The sequence below is a fragment of the Anopheles maculipalpis genome, chromosome 2RL, assembly GCF_943734695.1.
Source record: "Anopheles maculipalpis chromosome 2RL, idAnoMacuDA_375_x, whole genome shotgun sequence".
Lineage (NCBI taxonomy): Eukaryota > Metazoa > Arthropoda > Insecta > Diptera > Culicidae > Anopheles > Anopheles maculipalpis.
This window is the reverse complement of record NC_064871.1, coordinates 15,378,177-15,398,291: the sequence shown is the minus strand read 5'-3', so window position 1 is coordinate 15,398,291 and position 20,115 is coordinate 15,378,177. Positions and strand designations below refer to the sequence as shown.

The 20,115-nt window shown below is 43.4% G+C and overlaps 2 protein-coding genes across 3 annotated transcripts in view; one reads left to right on the top strand and one right to left on the bottom strand.

Annotated features, from left to right (window-relative positions):
* Positions 1–15,926, top strand: part of LOC126557475 (dihydropyrimidinase) — a 445,624-nt gene extending 429,698 nt beyond the window's left edge. The window contains exons 2-8 of one of the 2 annotated variants that reach the window (XM_050213266.1): positions 6,246–6,298; positions 11,759–11,853; positions 12,107–12,297; positions 12,385–12,806; positions 14,582–14,805; positions 15,042–15,772; positions 15,847–15,926. In XM_050213266.1, the coding sequence (XP_050069223.1) occupies positions 6,248–6,298; positions 11,759–11,853; positions 12,107–12,297; positions 12,385–12,806; positions 14,582–14,805; positions 15,042–15,772; positions 15,847–15,926 (1,794 nt within the window). In that variant the 5' untranslated portion in view covers positions 6,246–6,247. Of the gene's footprint in view, positions 1–6,245; positions 6,299–11,758; positions 11,854–12,106; positions 12,298–12,384; positions 12,807–13,796; positions 14,036–14,581; positions 14,806–15,041; positions 15,773–15,846 lie in introns of both variants that reach the window. The other variant, XM_050213265.1, reaches the window with a different exon arrangement.
* Positions 15,927–17,590: 1,664 nt separating this feature from the next.
* On the bottom strand, positions 17,591–19,495 carry LOC126557947 (uncharacterized). The gene is made up of 3 exons (XM_050213876.1): positions 19,333–19,495; positions 18,161–18,982; positions 17,591–18,091 (listed from the first exon to the last, which is right to left on the bottom strand). Exons 1-3 carry the CDS (start codon positions 19,462–19,464, stop codon positions 17,660–17,662), a joined length of 1,386 nt encoding a protein of 461 aa, XP_050069833.1. The 5' UTR covers positions 19,465–19,495; the 3' UTR covers positions 17,591–17,659.
* Between the last annotated feature and the right edge of the window lie 620 nt (positions 19,496–20,115).

The window sequence follows — 20,115 nt, the reverse complement described above, 5'->3', positions numbered from 1 at the left end:
AACACAATAACCATACAATAATTAAGAGTAGCAATGTCTTATTTCAGATACGCGCCTCATGTTGGGGTGTTGAATATTTTCACACCTTTACAGCTCCTCATCATGCTCGATCATGTGCATGTTTTGATCTCGTTTGTGTGTATGTGTGCGTGTATCTCTCTCTCTCTTCTCCCGTTCTTTCGTTCGTATAATATGCTCTCGAGAATGCGGCAGGTGAGAGCGTGCTAATGCGTTTTGCTCTATCTCCCGTTCCCTTACAGTGAGCTAAGGGCAAAGACGTACACACATATGAAAATTATTCATTTGCGCCGTGTAACAAAAAGGGGTAGGCTAGTACCCCTTTTTGTTAGCAGGTTAGCAGGTTAGCAAAACAAGCATATTTATGAAAAAAAGTCATTACCGAAATATTCTTTCAACTTCTGTTAAAACAAGAGCTTTTAGATGAATATTTTCCGAAATCACATCTGGACCGTCGCCCCTAGTGGGGACTGACTATCGAATTACGTGGTATCGGCAAGTCTATTGAGCCATTCGATGGTCGGCGTGTCCTTAAAAGGTCGTTGAGCCAAGAGAAAAGGCTTCGATTTTTTGTCAACATCAGCTGCATTAACCTGGCAAAAACTGGTACAGTTTCCCTATTTGCTTTTCAAGTCGAAACATTCAGTCAGCAACGGCGATTAAACACGATAAATCAATCTAAAATATAAGCAAACATGCTCGCGTCCCATTATCTGCCTGTTTCACTGTATTGCGTCTGTTGGGCATGATTTCCGCTCTGAGAAAAAATACCCTTTACCGTACGATGCGTTTTCTGTTCGTTGTTTTCCATCGCCGCGAGTGGACGTGTTTTCTCTGCCGCTGTTGCCCTCACACTGTGTGTTGCCCCGTGTAAACGTACGTTTCATCCACCCCTTACTTGCGCCGAAACCGATTTTCACCCCTCCATCCAACCGCGGCTCTATTCATTGCCGAGTGCGTGTACACCGCCGCCTCTATGTTTCTCTGTGCATGCTGTGTGTAGTAGTTGTGTGGTTAATTTTCCTATTTCCGTCCCGTTTGGGGAACGCGCGCCCCATATGTGTGCTGAACGTTTTTCATGTATAGATATATCTGTCGGTGGCCATAGATTCCAGACGAACGCAGGGTAAAAGAAACTCTATCTTGCACCGGACAGCCGAAGCCTTCTGGAGCCGCACAGATTTATGGAGGGCCCCCGTGCGAACCATAGTAGGCAGAGAAAACGAAAAGAAATAGTAGCAAGAGGGAAGGTAAAGTGTGCCACAACCGTTCGAACGAAAGCGTGCGGAATGGCACACTTGATGGGGTGGTGATGGGTTGCGATACACACAAAACAGGGCAAACATGGCCCTCTCCGTGCATTGTGTGTGTGTGTGATAAATTGATGAAAAATGGATCCCGATTAGCAATGGAAAAGCGCAGTTTTCGCGCGAGTTTCGGATGCTGTTGTGGCACAACTTTGATGGCTCTAAAACATTTCCATGGCTTTTAAGTTCTGTGCAAAACGTGCTGCTAGTGTGTGATATAAGTTTCTCGAGGCTCTTCCTCCCAATTGGTGTTGTTTACCCAACTGAACCCAACTGCTCCATTCCCTGTTGCCCTGTTTAAGTTCTGCTTCGCTACGGTTGTATAATTTTCCGTTCCGTCGCTTCTCGGTTTAACAGGGACGACGGTCTCGCGTACGGTCGCTTAGGATCCGTGTGTGGAGAATTTTTGTGTATGAACCATGTGTGCGTTATTTAATGGCGAGGTGGCAGCCATTATCAACTATCATCGGTGCACGATGGAATTATCATAAAACAGAACACTCGCAACATAAATCGCACACCCTTCTCGGATGGTGCCAGTGCCACTCACCCTGCTATCCAGTGAAAAACCGACTTGCGTCAGGTTGTATAGCAACTACACCCAATCGCCCAAAGTGCAGTGAAAGTGGTGCGAAACGAAGGAAACGTGGTTTTATATGCGATTCAACAGGGGGAAAACTAGCAAACAAATTTGACATACCCAGGCCGGTAAACCGCGACCGATAAAGCGACCGGAAGCAAAGACAACCGAGGCACACACACACACAAACGTTGGCCGTACCCATTTTTCGCCACCCCATATTCTACGGTTGCTAGACTTTTTTTTGTCTTCTCTTTTCAATGAACCATTTTCCCCCTACTCTTTGCGCACGCTCGGTGTGTGTGTGTGGTGGAGGAAAACTCGCATAAGAAAATTAAATTCACTAGTAGCTCTCCGCCAAGGGTGGGTTTATTCGGAACAAGTGAATCGTAGCAGCCAAGTGCTTTACATTTTAACCGGGGAGAGCAAAAGAGCGAAATAGAATAGATCGTCGAGAGTGAGCAAGAGAAGATTGAAATGATGATAAAAAAAAACTCTCAACCAACTGAAAACCTGCCCAACAAAACAACAACCTTTTGGCGAAAAAAAGGGTAAAATATCGGACACTGCCATCCCTTGCGATAAGAATGGCGCGTAAAAGGAATCAAAATTGCTGGAGTTAGAGATGATGAATGATGAAGAAAACGTAATGCCAGTGAAAAGTCTGTAACGATACCGAATAATGAGATGATGGCAGAGGATCGACGAGAATTCAATGTAACGCAGAAACATACAAGAAAAATGGTCGAAAAATACCGGAAAACTAATTATTCCCTTTTTTGTGATGAATGTTTATGTGTGTGACTCAGAAGAATTCGTACCGGGGTTCATGTACCGGACGGTGTTGTTCACCGTTAGAGGAAAACATACCAAACACGACGACCGTGACTTTTCCGTTCTTCGGTTGTCGTCATTTCGATCGTAAGATACAGCTAGACTTACAAGCCCCAAATGTAAGAGAGAGAGAGAGAGAGAGAGGGGGGCAAGCAAGACAATTTTATTTTTAGGATTTTTACAGTTTTCCATCGGTGTTTGAAAGTTCGATCCCCCCCTATCTTGCGATCCTGTCCGGATGGATGGTGCCGTAACGTTGCAGTAACAGTGGGTCGACACACCCAACGCCACACTGATCACGGAACCAATGTTAAGCGTGGCCAACTCCCTACACACATGCACAGATCCGTCCGTTGACGTGTGGACGTGTAAGAGAAGTTTATGCTAGTTTAAAGGATGCTGTTTTGGTGACGGCACAAAATTAGTCTCAATTGCCACCACCATGGGCATGGGTAGAAGTTGTCGTAGATCGTGGTAACATGATTCGGGCACAGTGTCATCAACTAGGATTATGCAAGCAATCAGTGATCTTGTACGTTTGCCCTGCTAGCAAACACTTCATGCTCGCGAACAGAACGACACGGTTATTTTAAGTCTTTGTAGAAAAAACTAAGAGCGAAGATTTTAATACAGGGTTTCGATCCATAAAATGGGACTTTTGGATCATTCGATGGCATTTATCAATTGGACAGCTCGTAATTTGCCATCATATAGTGGAAGATTGCATTAGACTGTGGTACTTTCTGCAATCAGATTAGGATTTTCTGCCGAGCATTTGGTCTACAAATGCGAATAACAATTATTTTCAAGGAATTAATTCACTCTTACTCCTTCCTTATTGGGATTCAATTCTTTTAGCAACTCATTTAGGAGCCATTGTAATGAAGCTCACTCTGACGGAGTTGATAGTTACAAGAGAGATTCGAATTTCTTTCTAGCCTAACGTCCTTCTATACAACCGAGCACACCCGGGATATGGTGCCCTTTCACGGCTCGGAGAAGGAAATCTTACTTTTAAGTTTATTGTAAGCAATACGGCCTGGCCGTCCTTTATGAATAAAAAATAACGTTCTTCTATTGATCACGCCAATAGAAGCCAAATGGCTTACTAGATTTATTCCTCTCTGTGGGAAAAAAATGACAGCAAAGTCCTACAATCGAGTTGCAAATCTCCCCTAGCCAAGTGCTACATTGCACTAAATGATTGTAAAGTTCCACAACGGGTTAGTAATATTCCACTAGCCAAACCCTGCAAGTTAGTTCCAGCAGTACTCGTCTGAGAGGCGTATGTATGACCATAATATTTATTGTTATTACACCCCTTACGATCGTTTCGCGATAATGATGGTTGTGTATGATGGTTGATAATAATAGTCTACTCAATCGATAGAGTTTGTGGTGTGACATACAGAGCATCTGCACTTGAAGCTTTTGACCGATACGATTGTTGTGACGCTTTCAATAGGTATTTGATGTTTGATGTTACCGATTGCAAGTATCAGATAGCCTCGAGTAGAAGTGGGTAGATTTTGACGAGCAATCAATTCCGTTTTCCCAATTTTCTTAAGAAATTTTCATAGCTAGAAATATTTCACACTTGACCGTGATCGTTCTAGATTCAACTGGATTGCTGTTGTTTTGTTTAAAGGGAGTTTGTAAATATCATACACATGTGACTTCTTCATTTAAAGATCTTTCACTAAAGATCCGATGCAAACAAGTATCCGAAGAATGTTGTTAAATAAATAAAGCCATCAAAAAAGGGAAAACCGCCTTCACGGTTGAACTTGAAAAGAATGTTTATTCATCCCTTTTCGTTTGTTGAAGCTGCAACGATCATCCCAAGAAGAAAAAAGTTTGACGTACTTTAGGTTCAATAGTCTGTTCCACAGCTCGTAACGACTTCTTTTCCTGGAAGATGAAGAAGCATAAAAAAAACGTTCTCTATGGCACCTTAAGTATACACCCGAGTGGCTCATCAAAAACGAGCTTTAATGAGCAAACCAAACATGATCAGCCTGTGCCTGCACACTAATCTTGTCCGCTGTTTCAAACGGTTGCGGTTTCACCCTAACCATCACCGAAATGCCAATAATCGTTTCTACGCCACGTGTTGCATCGGCAGAACGTGTTAACTAAAAGCGCAAAGAACCATTACGAACGCACGCATATTTGGTTTTGCGGTTCGCTGCCTTTTGCGGACACTTGTTGACCGAAGAGGCGAGAGGTATCGGCGTTCCAACGGCGTAAAAACCACACACAGTTTACTATGATCGTTGATTTATAGTTTCCACGAGAAGACACAACGTTAGTCTCATTCGTGGCGTTTCTAAGATCGGCCATTGCCCAATTTCACCAGCGCTGGCTTTGCCGGAACATTGCCCACTTCCGTTCATTCCCTGCACCCATAATCGAATTATAATACTTTTACATTGCTCCCCGCTGGAGGAATCTAATGTTTGCCACGATCCAAGGGTGCTCCGATGGTGTTGCTGTCGTTGTCGACTACATAAACGACTAATGCCGGGTGACAAACGAGTTAAAAAGGAGGCGAAATCCAACACCGTATCCACCGTTCTACGGGAACGCGCTTATCCTCACCCGCGTTTGCGAGGGGGGGGGGGAGATGTGTTACAAATTGGATCAACAAACTTCTCGGCCCTTTCAGACCGTTTGTGAGACCCTGCGAACCAGCCGCCCTTCCCGGTGTCCGCTAAAAAACCGGAAGTCAAACGTGATCGAGATGCAAAGGAACGAAACGAAGCGAAACGACACTACAACGCGTACGGGAAAGATTGTAACGTTGGGCGTTTCTTCGTTGTGGACGACCCCCCCCCCCCCCCCCCCCCCCTATGCCCTGCTAATGAGTTAACGAGTTTGTGTCTAATTTAACACCGAAAAGTTGAAAACCATTCGCGCCACCCGATTTGACGCCAATGTCACGCAAATGATCACTTTTCTAATCGACAACCGCACATCCCTAGAGCTCGGCGATCCACACGTTTTTCCCTCCAATTTTTCCAACGCTTTGGTTGCTTCACGACAGGTGGTTCACCGATTAGTGGTGTGTGTCTCACAAAAAGTGTACATTTTCTTCCAGTGAAGATCGTTCTGCGTGCTTCCAACCAACGACCAGTGGCGTTGCCTAGTTAATGCGATATTGATGAACCATCATCGATCGGCAAGTGGGTTTTTCTATGCGTCTGCATATGTAGGAAAAGTGTAAAGTGTATAGCTCGAGGAAAACAAAAAAAAAGATAACCGCCAATCTGTGTGAATTTGTAGAAACCCACCGACAGCAAAAGAGCAACAGCAACCGATAGACGACGAAAGTAGCACAATATCAGTGAGAAACCGTTGTGCTTGAAGGAGAGTATCAGCCCAGTGCTAGAACTGTCGGTTTTTATTTGAAAGCGGTGGAAAATTGTGCGAAAGCAGAAATAAAAAAAAAAAAAATAACACTCGAAAAGTGCGATAAGTGAATACAACGGTCGATAGACGGAACGGAATGGCATCTCCAACACCAGCTCCCGTGAAGAAAGTGCCGATTCATCTTCAGGTAAGAGAGATGCTTTCGGGGTGGGGAAGATCGTGAGAAATTCATAAAGTTTTACACCTCATTCAATGCATATCAGGAAGCATAGATAAACCGCCTGTAGGAAACCATAAAATTGTATGCTTTGTTTTGGTTAGAGTACCGTACAACCGTCTAAAACTTGGTTCGATTTGACTTTACTTGACGGTAGCGAATATGAGCATAGCGAACATTGAACATAGATGTGAATTATGATGAAGATCCTGTTAAAAAAATTTAGTAAAAGGTGATAAAATATAACAATTCGTGGGATTGCGTGGGATTGGTGGGGGACCACCTGCGGTTTTTGGTGCTCCAGTCTGTCACAGTGGTCAACGTATCCTTAATGACTGCTTCTACCATTAGACTTTCCTCTAGCACTTAGTGACCGTCAAAATTTGACAGCTTCATCAGTAGGTAACAAGTGAACATCGAAAGAATTTTATGCTAAAGTTTATCCAAACCGAATGCTCAATCCGGGGCTAACAAAATGCATTGTGTCACACTTCTTGTCAACCAGGTACGATCGGGTATATAGCTTTAACATTCTTCTTCTTCTTGGCTTAACGACCGCTAAGGTCATGCCGGCCATCGGAATGGCTTACTAGACTGCCGGTACTACGTAGTTGGTTAGTCAATCCTCACCACGGAAGGACGGTCCGGATGGGATTTGAACCCCGGGTCCTGCCGTTTGAAGACCGGCGCCGCTGTCACCTTCACCGGCCCCGGGTGGTGAAGGCCCCAGGCCCCCTACAAGATTCTAGCTCTTTTAGCGAGAAGGAAAAATCTGTCGAATGAAAACCTGGATCTTGCCGTCCGACCATTTTAAAGGACTGGAGCATTCAACAGAAACTGTCGTTCACAGTCAATGAAAAGGGTTAACATATTTTCTTCAAGGCTGGCAGTGATCAGTTAGATTTATAGTACTATAAGCTTCCCAAAAGTTGCTACCGGAAATAAAAAGAAGCCAAAGAGTATGATAGTGACGTTGTCATCCACTCGATTCCTAACATACCAAACTTTGTGTGTTCCAGTTTCGCCTGATCGCGAATATCTGGTCCAATGTGACGAGGATTTTCTTCTTCTTGTCTCACAACGAACCACGTAGTTGGATAGTCTGTCCGGGAATTTGCGGACGATATTATCTCTTAATAATTTCCTGAATAAAACCACGGATGAGTCGATAAAATAGACGACCTTTTAACTTTGAAAAAATCTTTAAAAATGGCTAAAGCGCCGCCCTATTACCCGCTAGATGATGGGGCAGAGAGAAGAGGTATTTTTGTGAAATTATAAGATTATCTTAGTATAGATTTGATCTACTGATCTTTAGAGTATGAAACGATCTTTACACGACAGCACCGGCACCAAATCCCATTCGTTTTCGTCATAAAAAGCCAGGAATATCAGGCCAAATTTTCCTGAAGTTTTAGTCCCTTTTGGTACCTTAAACGGATCCCCAAACGAGCCAGAATAACCATATTTTTTTAAAGTAAAAAGCACTTTACGAAATTAAGTTCAACTTGTGTTCGGTCTTTTTTAGTTATTACCAAACACAATTAAGGAAAAATTGTTTGCGTTTGTGCTCCACATAAATACATGACTCACAAAATTCTAAACACAACAATATTATAGAGTAACCACCGCGGCAAATAAACATGATCCCTTATGGAATCTCATGCTTAGCTCTTTACACCCAACACACAGTCCGGAGAAGCGTTAGCTACCGGGTATGTCTATGAATTATTAATAACCCAAGCAAGGCATCGTAAATAATCCATCCCGCCTGATTCATTGTCGCAGCTTTTCCGACGCACACACCGTTTTAGATGGGTGAGAGTCATTATTTAGGCAGCCTTTTTTTTTCGAACCTTTTTGCATTTATCAGTCGACTTGAGCGCTTGAGCGTTTTTTTTTTTGGTTCCGAAATCAAATCGATACCATTACGCTTTTTGAAGCCTTCGTTGTGGCCTGTCTACCCGGCGTTATCGATTTCTATCCTCACGAATAGAGCTCCTTGGTAGAATGGTTGTCGCTGTGCAGGGTTGAGAAGGTTTAAGCTTCATATAGTAGTTTAGCTTCCATTTGTCGTACCTTGTCAGTCTGCCAATTTAAATCAATTCGAGCGATTCTCCCTCTTGGAAGTGTTGTTTCTTTTGAGGAATGGGAAAATTATTATCCAAACCGCCTGACCTTCGAAATTGAGCTTGCAAAGGGTCCAGATTACTACTATTATAGCAGCAGCAGCAACAGACCTACAGAAAATGCTTCCTAAAACTTAGTTTCCACCTGACGTGCGTTCGGCCGGCTTGTTTCTGGAGCTTGTTGTGCTCTGAAGCAGCAGCTACAAAACAACAACACCAACCATTTCCGGTGCTAGTTTGTAAGCAGTCTCGAATAGAAGTAAGCTAATAGAACAAGCCAGAAAAAAGGGGGTTGAATTTAAAAAACAGTACTTCTATGCAACGACTCCACAAAACAGAGAAAAGCGCAAACCCCCAACCCCACCATCGTGTTGGTGGTTTATTCTGATTAGTTTGCAATGCAGCAGACCGGAACTGGGGCCATCGCCACCCGATGCTTTTACAGGTTCTTGCCTATGTATTGAAATGTAAGCGAATGTACTACGAAAGCGAACGATCAGACTGGATAGTCAGTCCTCACTAACGATCCAGATGGGATTTAAACCCCGGTTGCTGTCGTGTGCTATCCACCAAGATAGTACGCCACATAGTTTTATTTATAAAGCACATTTTTTCCCGACACATGCCATTCAGAAAATTAATTACATTCGTTCGGTAAAGTTACTACCACACTGCGCCTGTTGAATCTTCCATGCAGTACAATAGCGATTACAATTGACAATCAACGATACAGCCAGGTATCGCGGCCACAAATATAATCGTTACACCCCACGTACACAAGTGCCACAACGGTTGTGTTGAAGTGGATCTCAAACAAATCCACCGGCTGCCTGCATAGCAAGCAATAGGAAATGCTCAAGTGCATGATCATGTGTGCTACACAATAACACAGCTGTGAGAAGAGTGCTGGAACACGTGGCATTAAAACATAGGACGTGCTTCAGCGCTAGCCCCAATTCTCAAGCACTTGTCCTTATCCCATTATGTGTTAATGCTCCCAAAACGCATTCATGCTGGCTTCTCATTAATTCGGCTGTCTTCAAACTCCGAGATGACGCTCCCCAGCACTGATGAAGTGATTAGTTGAGAAAAGGAAAGGGAGAGAACCCTTGGGGGCCGCAGAAAATCGCTTTTCTTTCGATTTTTCCACTCCACGATTCTTTTTGTTTCCTTTTTCCGTTTTTTCCCAAAACACTTGCCACCTACAAAAGGAATTAAAAATCAATTATTTATTCGCCCCGAAGCAAATCATTCAACCGGTCGGATGAAATGTTTGAATGTTTGTGCTTCTTTTTTCCCTTTGGCCATCTCAAACCGTCCGCCAGCGAAAACATGGCGATAAATTGAAATCTCTGGTCAGCGTTAACTGTTAACTGTCGGACGGGTTTTGGGAGGGATGGGGTTTTGTTTTTGCTTTTGATTGTTTTTTGGAACAGGAAATAAACTTGAAAAAGCACATTGTTTTCCTTCTTTTCTTTTTTCTTCTACATGTGACCATTTTTTTGTTCATCCCTTCTTCTTCCACCGTAATCCAATGCATTTCCATTTGAACATCTCTTTTTCCGTTGGTTCATTGGGGAAAAGTCTTATTAGCTTCCATCCAAATTCATTGATGAATTTGAATCGTGACTAAAGGGTGTAGACTAATTCTAGTTGACTGGAACAGGCCAAGGTATTTCGAGAAAATTGACAATTAATTTGTTATTAAACCATTAGGCACGAGCATGCGTCGAAACGTGTCGGAGTGTGGGCATTACATTAGCTTTCGTTTGACGGTCAATGCTTGATGAGCCAATGTTAGATAGCAATGTACAGCGGATCTTTGTAATTGGGGCTTGAATGAGACCAGGACAGTTACGAAATTCTATCTGTTTCTCTAAATATAACTACAAACTAAAAATAATGTGACATAACCCCAGCCCGGACTGCACTATTATGTTCGGAATTTATACTCTCATTAGTGGCTTAAGTCAAGCACTTTAATCGCATAGTCTGACAATATGGTTAAAAATCAAAACCATACAAACAACTGTTTGTTTGCAAATAGATAAGGAGTTGTTGATTTATCGGCAGCATGGATAATTATTATAACTGTATGACGAATAACTCTAAATATTTTGTAGCTGCATGTTAAATAAGCAATACGATACACTCCGAAATACGTCTCTATCATGTTTGGAAATTTGTGAGTTTTAAAATTTATAATTTAAGAGTAATCATAGTTGATTATTTGGATTTAATTTTTGAGTTTAAAAAACCATTCATAATAGGTTTGGTACATAGAACAAAAATGGGTTAAAGTCAGTAAGTTTCGTACGAGCTGTTCAAAAGATTTATGCATTTTTTATAAAAATTGTTCCAATCGTTGCTTTTTCTGGACTTACCGACCTTCTAGGTTAGGCTGGCTAACTAATGACTTACTAAACTTGTTGAAAGCAAGGCGCAGTTGGTACTGCCATGCATTAGAGGATTAACCTATGGGAGAAGTTGGGCCTTGCCGGCCAGAAAACCTCATTAGTCGCAGTTATGCAACGAGCACGGGCCTCCTCTGGGTCATCCTAGGGTCAAAAGCCTCGAAAGCTGTCTCTCACATGGGTCGCATGTCGCATCCCCCTATTTTGATGGATCTCAATATCCATTCCGCCTAGCGTCTGGAAATTAGGATAACATTTAGTCGAAAATCCAAATATTCTAATCTTGGTAACCATTGACACACTCTTCAGCAAAGAGTACGCATATCGCTCGCTCGTGCTTTCAAGCTAAACTATCGCAGTAACCTTCTCCTGAACCGATACGAACCCACAACCATTCCACATCCGTACCAATTTAATCTGTGATCTCAGCTATAACTGAACGTTTGCGTGTTTAAAATATTTGCCATTAGCTCACTGTACACCGCCGGCTTTCGATAAGATGTCCGTCACTTTTCGTGATAATGGTGCTGATACGTTCAAGTCGGAGACAAAGTCTGTTGAGCAAGTCTGTCCAGATTTGTCGTCTGCTGCTACCGATGGTAACAAACCCATCGGCGTGGCGGACGCTTCTACACAAGTCCGAACAGAAACTTCCGAATCGTCTACAAACACGGTATCAACGGAAGACACTTCTCTAATGGATTCGGCAGCAGAACCTACCAAAAAAGTACCAAAGGTGTGACATAAGAACTCTTACGGGAATTGCAATTCAATCGCCTATTGCCGTCAACGTGATGGTCGACCGATGTCTGGGGAATTTAAATTAAATTTAAGAGTTCCACCAACTAATGAAATTGTTCTTTTCTTCCCCTTTCTCTTCCGGGCAGAGTGCGCAAAATAGACTGTACATCAAGCGTGGTCACGTCGTAAACCATGATGGAATGCAACAGGCGGATGTGTACATCGAGGATGGAACTGTTCGGTAAGTGGGAAAGCAAGGAATGGGTTGGATTCTACGGCAATTGCGACAATCATGGAACATTCAATCCATAATGCGGTAGTTCCGGACAAAATCGTTGCCAACTTGCTTTGGAGTTTATCATCAACGTCGCGCGATTGTTTGGCGTCGGTCCAACAATAAAATTATACCCACGAGAAGTCGCATTGCCAAAAATCGATTCTTCGGAGACCGCTCTCACCAGCGAAGAAACTATTTCTTGTTCGTTCGAATATAGGTACGTTGGTTCTGGTGCGGACTTTGTAGTTCCTGGCGGCTGTCGCACGATAGATGCTGCTGGTAAGCTGGTTCTGCCCGGTGGTATCGATCCGCACACACATTTCCAGCTAGAGTTTGGTGGCACTGTTTCGGTAGATGATTTCTACAAGGGCACCAAGGCCGCCGTAGCCGGTGGCACCACAACTATTCGTAAGTAACGCAAACCGATGGATGCGGCACAAACTTGCCCTAAACGAATATGCTAATCGTTTCTTGCTTTCTTTTTGTTTACACCAGTGGACTTTGTGCTTCCGAAGAAGGGTGAATCTTTGCTCGAGGCGTACGATACTTGGCGGGCACGGGCCGACCCAAAGGTGGTGTGTGACTATGGTCTGCACGTTGGTATTACCTGGTGGTCCAAGTCCGTCCGGGATGAGATGAAGATCCTGTGTCAGGAACGTGGCGTCAACTCGTTCAAATGCTTCATGGCTTACAAAGGTCTGTATCAGCTGAACGATTCGGAGCTGTACGAAGTGTTTGAAACGTGCAAGGAGCTAGGAGCAGTGGCGATGGTGCATGCAGAAAATGGCGACATCATTGCGAAAAATGTTACCAAACTGCTGTCCGAAGGTGTGACCGGACCGGAAGGACACGAGCTGTCCCGCACGGAGGAAGTCGAGGCGGAGGCCACCAATCGCGCCTGCGTAATTGCGCATCAGGTACGTCAGTATTTTCAGGATGGAAACCCCGGGGGGGACAGGTTGAGATATGGATATGCTAGTCAACTGGCAAATTCATAGCAGCGCCAAGCACTTCAACTCAACGGGCTAATGACACTGCAACGATCGTTCAAAGCGAAGACGCGATAAGATTAAAGAGAGCAATTGTTTATGCTTCTTGAAAATGATTATGTGGCCCCGAATGGGGCACCTGTAATGGAACATTCGGCATTACGTGAATAAGGAGATTTTTTGGCTACCCATTAATAGTCTATGAGATTAGATTAGAGTGTGTAAGAAGTAACATTAAAGTATTATTAAGAATATTAAAGTTGGTATGTTGTTACCATCATGTTCTCATATTACTGCTGCCTAATTTTGTAAATCAACTGACGGATTGTTCTAATAGATCTGTTTTATACAATTTAAAATTCAGTTGAAAATTTATGATCCACGTGTGCGATGTTTCCATTATGACTGCATTGCAGATTTTCAAATGCTTTATCGCCATTTTGTTCTCAGGAACGAAGTTGCTCAATAAAAAATAACAACTCTTACACTATAAGCGAACTGCGTAAGAACACAACGCTAATAGTCTACATTGAGTTTAGAAAAAAAGCAAGAACGTCAAACATTGAGCTTGACCTACTTGTACCTTCCGCTTAACCCTCAAACAATGCTACAAGAATCTACAAGCGTCTAGCATTTGTCCATACAAACCTCAGGGTCAAAGGCAAAATAGCTTCACAACACGCAACAACGCTCTGCACGAACTTGAACTTTCACTTTCTTATTGCACATTCGGTTTTATACACATTTTCACTTTCATTCACTATAATTTCCATCGCTTTGATTTATTTCTCCTTTTTTATGTTCTACAAATGCCATCTATTATTTTATATTTTCTTACTATCCTTTCTTCATTTGAATCCTTTTCTTCTCGGCTATGCTCGTCTTCTCCTTCTCCTTCTCGCCCCTACCCTTTTGAAGGCTCACTGCCCATTGTACGTGGTGCATGTAATGAGCAAATCGGCCGGTATTGAGGTAGCACGTGCTCGTCGCCGTTACAATGCGGTTGGCATCTTTGGCGAAACACTGGCGGCTGCACTCGGCACCGATGGTACACACTACCACGACAAATGCTGGCATCATGCAGCCGCCCACGTACTCAGCCCGCCGTTACGACCCGACCCTACCACGCCGGAGTTTATGATGAAACTATTAGCCCAGTAAGTAAACTTTTGGCGGTTTAAACCATAAGTCTGAGAGTGTAAGGATCTCTACTACTATCAATAATGCGATCTATGTGTCGATCGTTATTACATCCTTTTACCTAAACCAATTGGCTTTACAAGAATTGCCTTTACTCTCAAATGCGTGTCATTGGCTGCGTGTTGTACTTAAGTCACTTAAGGTATTACCAACGTTTTGCTTCGGATGCGAAGCAACGCTTCAATGCTACTAAAACACTAAAATCATTTCGTCCATTTTCATCCCTGCATTCTCTGTTTCCTTCATGCTGCTGTCCGGATTAAAATTAAACGCTGTGTGAAATGCATTCTGACCTAAATGCTTTAATGTGTTGCTGATGTTGTGAAAACGTCCCACTACTCCTAATCAACACTATATGAACTTCGTGGCAACATTTGACAAAATACCTCGACTCACCGAACATCGAAAATGAAACTCACTACACACCTTCATCCATCCATCAACACCACTGGGCGGGTACACTCGATGGAAACACACGAAAAACTTCATCCACCTCACCGCAGACAAAGGCACCACTGTACGTTACACGGGTGACAAGTAAGCTGGCTGCCGAACAACTGTCGCAGGCGAAGCGCCGTGGTCTGGTGGTTTACGGCGAAACGCTGGCCAGCTCACTCGGTTGCACACTGACTAACGTGAAGCCGAACGCATTGGTCTACTACACGACCAGTCCACCGATTCGAAAGGATCCAGAAACTCCCCGACATCTGGTGAAGTTCCTGGCGCTGTAAGTTCATACTAAAAATTTGTTCCTGGAATGGCAGATGTTTTAACTAATTTTGGGTTGTCGATATTTTTAATTATTTTAAATCTATATTTTCTATTGTATTTGTTTCTTTTTTTACCATTTCAAAATGTTCAGTCGTGTTGGTATTTATTGTATTTTGTTGTAGTAACTCTTACTACTTTGCAACTATAATTTGTATGATCTAGCACTGATTAATATGTGTTTCTCATCTGTAGGGACGATCTCCAGACGACGGGCAGTGATAATTGCACATTCAATCGAAACCAAAAGGAGCTGGGACTGAAGGATTTCTCGAAAATTCCCAACGGTGTCAACGGTGTTGAGGATCGTATGTCCGTAGTCTGGGAAAAGGGCGTTCAGTCGGGATTAATTGATCCACAGCGTTTCGTAGCCATCACTAGCACGAATGCAGCCAAAATTTTCAACCTCTATCCAAGGAAGGGACGCATTGCTCCTGGCTCCGATGCCGATTTAATCATCTGGGATCCAAAGGCAGTGCGCACAATTTCGGCCTCCACCCACCACCAGGCGTGTGATTTTAACATCTTTGAAGGCATGAAATGTCACGGCGTACCAGAGTTTGTGATCGTTCGAGGACGTGTGTGCGTCGAGTACGATTTGATTCGCGTCGCGGAGGGTCAAGGTTCGTTCCTGGAAACTCCTGTCTATCCATCATTCGTATATGATGCATTGAATGGAGTATCCCGTTCGGATGATGGTATGGATGAAAAACATGCCCGCAATGGGATCCAAAATCTTGACCTAAACTCCAAATCGAGCCATGATGTCGATATCCCCGATGCGTACGCACTTCCCGAGAAGTACATTCCCGGACCGGCATTGAGTGTTATCTCGGGCGATTCGCAGCTCAGCACTCCCCATAGCGCACGCGGACATCGTCCCGATGGGACGAAGAATATGCAGGAATCTACCTTTTCCATCAGTGGTAAGTGACTTTCCTTCGCGTCTTTCTTTCGCTTCCGGCACGATTCATTCTCATAACCTATGTTTCATTTGCAGAGGAACTCGACAAATCGGAAGCACGCTCTTGTATTCGCGTAAGAGCTCCCCCCGGTGGAAAGTCTTCCGGATTCTGGTAAGATGGTCCTAGAGCCTAGTGCGAAAGAAACGAATGAATGAATGGTATGCAAAGTTACCTCTCAACGCTATCACCTCCAACCATCCAAAGAAGTACACGCGTGCACTGAGTATAAGAACATAGTTGCACGACGAGAACAACCACCAGAATACACCAACTAGGAGATACTTTCGAAAGAATAGCCGGACAAAAGCAAATGGACATAAACTGGAGAATAGAACTGTTTAGAGCAAAACCATATCAAAGCGACCAAACAGAACTGATCGCTGCGATCAAGAATTTGGCTACGTTTGACATTGGTCCCCAAAGGCGCTGGATAGAAACCAAACAATCAGCTAAGTAAATTAACTATATCTATCTATACGTTTTCGAGGTGACGCGCGGAGCGTTTGGGGTTTTTTTGGCGAATTAAAATATTTGTCTGCAGTCTTCAGCCTTTCCACGAGAGCTACTGAACCGTTGTACTAGGCTGATGTTTAAGTTATTTAATTTATTTTACTTTCTTTTCCTTTGACTAATTAGCTGCTAAATGATTCATTTGTACATCCGTACATTTTTATTATACAGTTTAGTTTAGCATTGTGAAACCTACAAAAAACGTTTGCTGAAAATGTACTTCAAGAGAAAAGGAAGATTAAATATGTGCAATAGACGGTAGGGCTCTTTAGTGGCTAGTTTTATTTTCAGCAACCATATGAACATCATCTCAATAATCAGCCAAACATGCATAATATATTTGTTTACGCACAATGTCTTGAAAACAAAAATCAGGCTTTAGTGATAAACAGTAACATTAATGACACGCCCTGGACAGGACTGAAACTTTCAAAGAGAAGGATCCTTTTTTATCTTTCAAACTAGTAAAAGATACATGCTGTCTGTTAGCTTTTGACCTATGCTGCTTATTTGTACTAGTAGCTAGGATTTCAAATTTATAATTTCTAGCAAGAACAAATCAATCGGATGGAAATTATGAGCAAGCCAAAGTTATGAAGAGATTTAACGAAGAATGATGAAAACGCGATGGGACCGAAAATATGTTTTTGTGTGATTAACATGTGTAGATTGCTACATTTGCCTTGTTAGATTTTTATTTCTTGGCTAGGAGTCTCAGGTTTTTCTCATAAACGTATGCGCGATATACTGTATGTGTGTAGTGCATTTTCTCGTCACACTTGTACCGGCATTGGTTTGGCCTTATGCGAAGCTGATCGTACTATTAGCTGTACTAGCGATAGCATGTGTTTATTCGCAAAAGCTTCGTTTGTTTATTTTTTCCTATTACTAGCTCCAAATATACACTCTACTCAAATTAAGCGAGCGATTTTTCATCGTAAGATAAGAAGTATGCGTTTAAAACAAAAAAAACCATTAAATACTACTACAGATGTAATCGTATTGGAACTCTGATTACTCTGGGGATCGTGAAATAAAGAAGAGAAAAAAAAATATCGCACGTGACACACAAGTATGGAAAGAAAGGGAAGGACTTTCGTTTAGTACTGTTGAGCACCATGATAGTGTCATTGCATCATAGTTAGCTTTATTGTCATGGAGTAGCATAAACAGTTCGAGAATAATTTATAATATTCACTGCACTAGCGATGCTATATTTACTACCCTGTAAAATACTGCCAATATTGCGCGGTGTGTCCGCCATGTAGTGAGCTCACCCGAACGCCCTCAGGTCTCGCTAGTAAACAGCATGGATGTTCCAAAGTTCCAAGGTACAGTCTAGAGCATTCCACCATCAATCAGCTCTAGCACCAGCATGGTCATCTTTTGTCGACACAGTTCATTCGGCGGAACGTTCAGTTCGGGAGGCGTTGTCGCCGTATCAGTCCCGCTGGCATACAGATCCGGTGCCTCCTCCGAGGAGCAGGTGCTTATTGGAAGCATGTCCATCGCTGTACCTAGCCCAAAGCGGGCACACACTTTAAAGTCATCGTTGATGAGCTCCCATAGCCGTTTTTCCGACCCAAAAACATCGTCAAACGAATCACCGAGAAGGAACCGGAGCGATTGTACCAGCTGCTGATGATACGTCTGGAGCCAGTTTTGCAGATTCTTCTTGCGCAGCGAACCGTCGGTACAGCAATAGATCAAATAGGCTAAATCGAGTGCCAGTGAGCCGTGACGAATAAGCTGAAAGTCCACCAAACATGTCTGCAAGATGACAACAAGATTATTAACAGATTGAAACCAGAATGCAAGTGGTTGCTTCTTCATTCCTACCTCAGCTATTGCGCCATCATCCGCGTACCGGAACAGTATATTATTGGTCCAACAATCGCCGTGGCAAATGACCGAAAGTTCACTCTTGCGGTTCACCAACTCTACCAGATGTCCGAAACAGTTGCTTAGAAATCCTTCCAGCTTCGCCAAATGTTCCTTCTTCTCCGGCACCGTCTGTCGCACCATCTGAATGGCGTTGCGCGTCAAGACGTCGTAGTACTTGCGATACCATTCGGCATTAGCTTGCGAGAATATACCCTCTTCTAACGAATTGGCGAGCTTTTGGAACTCCATCGGATGACGCTGCTTGTAGGCGAGACTAACCGCGTGGAACTTTGCCAACTCTACCAGTACCGCTTCCAGTTGCTTCGGGCCCAATCCTGCCTGACGATCGGGCATCGTAAACGAACGCACCCGTAGATCCTCAAGCACGATCAAATCGTCACGTGCCAAATAGCATTGTGGAATTGCCTTAAAAATGCGATGCTCCTTCGCATCGGAACATCTTGCTTCGGGGTCTGTTGTGTCTGCGGGATCTTTCTCGAGCTTCTTTCCCGCACTACATACTGTCCCCTGGAGCTGGCCACGCTGGAACTCGATGTACTCGGGCATGATGGTGTTGTAGAATACAACCTCATTGCGGAACAGGGCTTCACTTTTGAACGCTTCCCGCTTGATCTTGCAATCGGGCAGCCGTTTGCAGATAATGCTCTTTTCCCATTTTAACTTTTTCGAACTACCTTTCGGTTGCGTATGACCTTTTAGCGCAATGCGGAACAGTGCGGCCGTGTAGTTATCGCCACGACCTGATCCTTGTGCTTCCTAGATGAAGGGATAAGTAACCTCGTTGTAGATTAAACTTGTTACGAAAGGTGGCAAAAATCTGCTTTTTTGTGCTGTTTGGAGCACATTATTGCACAGTGCCTGTCAACGATAATAGGTGGAGAAAACGCCCAAATAAAAATCGATATTTGAAAAGGTGAAGTACCGAACCAAGTCCTAGGCTGGTAATTATTGTGTACTGCGATTCGGGGTTTTCAGCAGTTACAATGAATTTGATTAAAGTCTAATACAGCTCAATCACTTTATAAAAGATGCATAAAAATGGAAAATATTTCGAAGTACACTACACATTTGCACCGAAAATCAACACGATGTCGGAAATGTACTACCTCGTATGAGTCGATGGTTAAATCTGGTTCAAATTTAACAAACAATCGCTGCAACAACTCCAGGTCCAAATGTGACGAGGACGTCGATGATGTAATGGAATCCTTCCGACTGTCGCTATCGTTTACTCCCATTTTCAGACCTTTCTTTGGCACAGGCTTTGGCACTGAGTTGTATACACTTATCTCGTTAAACTTTACACATTCACTTCATTCCACACTCATGGTATTTATATAGTAAAACTAGCCGTCTTGAATATTTTGTAGTTTATTTGCTCCTCAAGCGCCTGCTATGCAATCTGTACTGTGTGCCACGAAAGGGTAAAAAACAGTAGCAATATCGATTGATTCTGCTTTTGGCTGGCTGGTGCACGTCAAAAAAGTGGGTTTGACATCGAAATCGTGGTGGTTTTTTAAACTTCCCAACCAAAACCGTTAACCATTCCCGATCCCGCGCGAAACTCTGAAGAAACTGAACCGTTCTAGCCGTCTGTCCGTGGCTGCACTAAATCTAATACTCAGCGACAAGACCGTGTGCTCTTTCACTGGAGCAACCAGCAATTGCATTTGAATCATCTTCACCCAAAGAGATTGACCCTTGATCCATCGCCATCACCAGCATCATCATCATCAACATGATGATCTACTCTGCGGTTTCATCGTTTCGTACGACACACGTTGCCGTACGGCACCAACGAGGGATCGGAGAATCTTTGTCGGCAGCCGGGACCGCGCACTTGTGCCGCAAGCGACCCCTTTTGATCGATTCAATTGGACGCTACCACC

Bases quoted from the DNA above. Each gene is read 5' to 3' on its own strand.
- LOC126557947 (XM_050213876.1), bottom strand. From the start codon at position 19,464: ATGGGAGTAAACGATAGCGACAGTCGGAAGGATTCCATTACATCATCG. The intron at 18,983-19,332 runs GTAGTACATTTC...CCCTTCATCTAG, and splicing joins TAACCATCGACTCATACGAG to GAAGCACAAGGATCAGGTCG. The intron at 18,092-18,160 runs GTAGGAATGAAG...GTCATCTTGCAG, and splicing joins ATGATGGCGCAATAGCTGAG to ACATGTTTGGTGGACTTTCA.